The sequence below is a fragment of the Elephantulus edwardii genome, unplaced genomic scaffold, assembly GCF_000299155.1.
Source record: "Elephantulus edwardii isolate Elephantulus edwardi_28Jun2011 unplaced genomic scaffold, EleEdw1.0 scaffold00245, whole genome shotgun sequence".
Taxonomy (NCBI): Eukaryota; Metazoa; Chordata; class Mammalia; order Macroscelidea; family Macroscelididae; genus Elephantulus; species Elephantulus edwardii.
In genome coordinates, this window is record NW_006399995.1 from 257,235 (window position 1) to 262,232 (window position 4,998).

The window sequence follows — 4,998 nt, forward strand, 5'->3', positions numbered from 1 at the left end:
AAAGAAAATAAGCACAAAATCTGGGGAGGAAAAGGCAAAAAATGTTAGGAAGATAGATTAAGTAGAAAACAGCAACATAAGCTGCTATTGACATTTGGACACTTATTTTCTACTCATGTATACAAGTGTAGTTTTTACATCTGAAAGCAAAAAATCTATACTCAAAACAAAGTAACAGAGGGAAGCCACAGAAACAGACCTGAAACAATCAAAAAAGAACTCTTGTCTCCCAGCAGAGATAGGCTGGTGGAAGAGGAAGTATTTCTTACTTTAATCATTTTTTTAAAAACAGTTCTTAAGTTTTACTTTTAAAAAAGAAGTAAATTCAGTAATACAGTATATATAATAGGTGGCGTAGTGGTAAGAAACTGCACTGTAATCCCAGAGGCACACAGCTTGAATTCACCAGCTCCTCCACCAGGAGAAGGATAAACAATCTCCTCCCACACACTTTACTATCTCTGAAAACCCACTGGAGGGTCAGGTAGGGGTCAGTTCTGACTCAACAATACAAAACACCAATAGTAGCAAAAGACTGAAGTACCTACACCAGGAAGCTACTGTTTGAACAAAGTAAGGGGAACGCTATATGGTTCAAAATCAAGAAAGAAGTGTGTCAGGGATGTATCTCTTCTTCATATCTTTTCAAACTACATGCTGACCAGATCATTCAGGAGGCTGAAATTTATGAAAAAGGATGTGACATCAGGATTGGAGGAAGACTCATCCATAACCTGCATTATGCAGATGACATAACCTGTCTCACTGAGACTGAGAAGGACTTGAAGCATTTGCTGCAAAAGGTCAAGGACTGCAGCCTTCAATATAAATTGCATCTCAACATCAAACAAAGATTATCATCACTGGGCCAATAGGCTGCATAATGGATAAAACACATGGATAAAAGATTGAAGTTGTTAACTATTTCCTCTTACTCAGATCCACAATCAACATCCTTGGCACCAGCAGTCAGGAAATCAAAAGATGACTTGCACTGATAAAATCTGTCAAGGATCTCTCCGGAGTTTTAAAGAGCAACAATGTCAGTCAAGAAGCTAAGGTGCATCTGATCCAGGCCAGGGTCTTCTCAATTGTTTGTTTAGCTTTTGAGAGCTGGACAATGAATAAAGATGACAGAAGAAGAATTGAAGCCTTTGAGCTGTGGTGCTCCTACAGAGTGAAACCAGGCTGTTCCTTGGAAGCAAAGATTTAGAAGCTCCATCTCATATCTTTTGGGCAATGGGGTCAGGTGTGTCAGAAACCTGAGTAAGGTTAACTCAGGATATGGAAAGGGTCAGAGCTCTTGTTCATAGGATTACTATGAGTAGGAGGCCACTTGACAGCACCTAACAATAAATACAAAGGGGTAGAATCTATTTTATTTATCTTTATCCTTCCTTATAATGTTTTTGCTACTATAAGTGTTCAAAGAACTGGAGAAACTGTAAGCTGAGAGTTTGTTTCATCCAACCTCTCTCTTCTAGATGAGGAGATTAAGGCCACGAGAAATTAAATGACTGGCACAAAGGTCACATCACTGATACATTAGAACTGTGTGTTACAGGTGAATATTCATTTACTTTTTGTGGTTAAAAGGCACGTGCATTTAATTGATCCACTCTGGCATCCGTCTTGATGTGGAGTACACAGTATTCTCAGTCATTAAGCGCTTTTCCCAACTCACTAATCCAAAGTCATTTCCCTTTGACCATCTCTTTCATAATATTCTGATCTTTCGCTTCACCATTTGCCACATATTTTAATTACCTATTTACTTAGGGGTGGTTTTTTTAAAAAAAATAATGTTTTTCTCTTCCACTAGACTTTAAACTCCAAGGGCAAGTTTATTTGTTCTGTTCTCCACTATATACTCAATGAGAAACACAGTGCCATGTATGTAATTAGGTACTCAGTACATTTGTTCAATAAATAATTGCATGAAAAATTTATTACTTTAGAGAAGAAAACAATGAATACCATAATGAAATGTAAGCATCATTTCTTTTCAGCAATTCACTAAATTGAATTCAGCCAAACCCAGAAGGCATGGTACTATACTTTCTTATTGAAGTCTGTTCACCTTTATCCTGGTGCTTCCAGATAGATGAACACCACAGAGTATCCATGATCTTTAATTTTTAACATAAACTTAGCAATTATATCATTATTACTATATATCAAGTAATATCAAGCATTTAAAAATCACATCAATTTTCTTTCTTCTTATCGTTGCTTAAAAGGCACTACCTAAGAAGGAGAAAATAATAACAAAGTATTTGGCATAAATGTACCTACTATCATAATGGCAAGCATCTCTGGTGGCACAGTGTGTTATGTATCATGTGGCTGACTAAAAGGTCAGCAGTTCAAATCTACCAGTTGCACTGCAAGAGAAAGATAGAATCTCCTCCCAGAAAGAAACCCGATGGAGGGTCACTATGAGTTGGAATCAGCCTGATGACAGTGGGTTGGGTTGGGTTTTATAATAATCACAGGATTAGTTCTTTGACCTGTCAGAACATACTTACGTATGTCCTCACCACCATCAACCAAATTCAATCATGCAAAGGTGCACAGTTCTCTTTAACTCTGTCAAAGAGAACACATACTTAAATACAACTGGTACCTTCCTTTCTCCTCTGATTGTTCCACATACCACAGAATCATAGTTTTCTCTGCTATGCATATACATTTTCTTGGTTTGTTGACATGCAGAATGGGACATTTGGAAACTGCTGAGTCAAATGAATCATGTTGGTAGAGGCACTTGGTTGTGCTATGATTAACGTGCTTGTGTGTGCAGCTGAAGGGCTAATTACATGGTGGATTCACACTACCACTTTGGGTTGGCAATGAAACTTCCTATTTATTAGGCCAAGTCATATGTTACTTCTTCCAACCTTTCTCAAGCTGGTGGTGGTTGTTGTTGTAAGGTGCCATTGAGTTAAGTATGATTCATAGTGATCATATAAGCAGCCGACCTGAGCCCTGTCCTATCCTGTGCCATCTTCACAATCTCTGACACCTGAAACCCATTGATGTAGTCCCTGTGTCAATCCACCTGGTTGAAGGTGTTCCTCTCCTTCATTGGCCCTCTGCCTTTCCAAGCATGATGTCCCTCTCCAAGAAATAGTGTCTCTTAACAACAAGCACAAAGCATGTGAGATGGAACTTTATTTTGCCCCAAGGAACACTCTGATTACACCTTCTCCAAGACATATCTGTTTGTTTTTTTGGGCAGACCAAGGGATATTCAGTACTCTTCTTCAACACCACCAAGGGATATTCAGTACTCTTTTTCAACACCACAGTTCAAACTCTCATCTTAAAGCTCCTTCTCAGACCTATCTACATTCCAGTAGAGCACAGCACTTTGAGGAGACTTGGAAGAAAGAGGTTGTAAAAGGTTTTTGATATAGAAATATCAACCCTCTTGAGCAGAACCACTGACCTTGAGCTACCTTGGAACCATTCAAGGAAATGTTTGTGTTCAAGAGTTAGGAGATACAAATAAAACACACACAGGCAAAAAAAGAAAATAAAATGAAATTTTAAAAAAACCAACATATACAGGCAAGAGAGTACAGAGAACAGTCTACACTTACCTTTACTCTCAGTTCCTCCTGGCTTGCTTCTCAGAAACTTTGTGTATAGACCCAAGAAAGATCATGGAATTTGGCATTAGAATATCTGGGTTTTATTCTCATCTCTGGCCCTGACTTTGTAACTTAAGGCAGTTAGCATCAGATCCAACTCAATTTCCTTTATCTGCTAAATGGACTTATTGTAGTCAAATGAGCGTGTAGCTATCCATGCATCTATAATCCATAAAATGCTTTTGTAAATTTTAGTAATCGTTAAAAGGATCTTTAAAACTGACAAGAAAGTTATTTTATCCCAATTTCATGACAATAGAAAGAGTAATTGCCAATCTAAATGGACTTTGTAAGTAAACCAGTAAAAAAATGAACATTTTATTTCTTTAAAGTGGAAAAAAAAAAGGAAAGAGTTATTGCCTCTCACAGGAGAATTTCCTGAGTTCTCAGTCAGTCCAAATTGCACTTCCTGCTTCGTAGACTTTCTTTTCAAGGATGTTTGTACTCTCATCAAAATGAGGAAGGATGTGGCTTCCTGTTGGCTTATGTGTGCTGAGCAGCTTAATGAGACAAAATAAGTCTAAGTCTTGGAACCTTAAGACCTACGTTATAAATGTATCTGTGTTGTTATTTTTTAATGACTTAGGTTTAGGGTTATTAATATAGTACTAACTTCTTTTTATCTGTGCTCAGGTTTCTGAAGATCATGACGTGGAAAAGTGAGCCCACAAAATCATATCTTCTCTGCATCATGTTTAGCATCATGTAGTCAGAGGGGTACAAAATCATTACCTGTGGTTTTTCTTTTCTGACGGTTCTTTTATCGGCAGCCAGCATAATTCAAGCCATTAATTAAACACTCACTGTGTTCTAGAATTTAGAAAACACATAAAAAAGCACATTATATTTGTACTTTAGTTGTATTATTATCTCGGTTCTACAGGTGAATAAGACCAAGGCTGAGGCAAGTTATGCAAATGTCAAATTTTTCATAAACTTGCAAATGGCAGAGAACAAAGTTCAAGCTCTGATATAATTTGAAGTTCTAAGATAAGAAACTTTATGTCATTTCTCTACTAATTCCTTGGTTTCAATTGATGTTAAAGATTTAGAAATAGGAATTATATCTCCTTACCCTAGATGCTCCTAGAGGCAAAGGTGTGAAACTTTGTCTCACATATTTGAGCATGTTATTAGAAGGGGCCAGTCATTTTGGGGGGAAAAGACATCATGCTTAGAAACATGGAGGGTCAGAGAAAGAGATGACAACACTCAAGGAGATGGGGGATTACAATTACTCTAAGAATGGGCTCAATTCCATCAGAGATGATGAAGAGGGCACAGGACAGCGAAAGGGTCCAAACCCTTGTTCATAGGGTTACTATGAGTCATAGTCAACTCA

At 37.6% G+C, this 4,998-nt stretch overlaps 1 protein-coding gene across 1 annotated transcript in view; it reads right to left on the bottom strand.

The window, feature by feature from the left end:
• LOC102862638 (40S ribosomal protein S8-like) overlaps positions 1–4,349 on the bottom strand; it is an 8,076-nt gene extending 3,727 nt beyond the window's left edge. The window contains exon 1 of the mRNA XM_006899061.1: positions 4,270–4,349. Within this exon, the coding sequence (XP_006899123.1) occupies positions 4,270–4,349 (80 nt within the window). The remainder of the gene's footprint in view (positions 1–4,269) is intronic.
• Between the last annotated feature and the right edge of the window lie 649 nt (positions 4,350–4,998).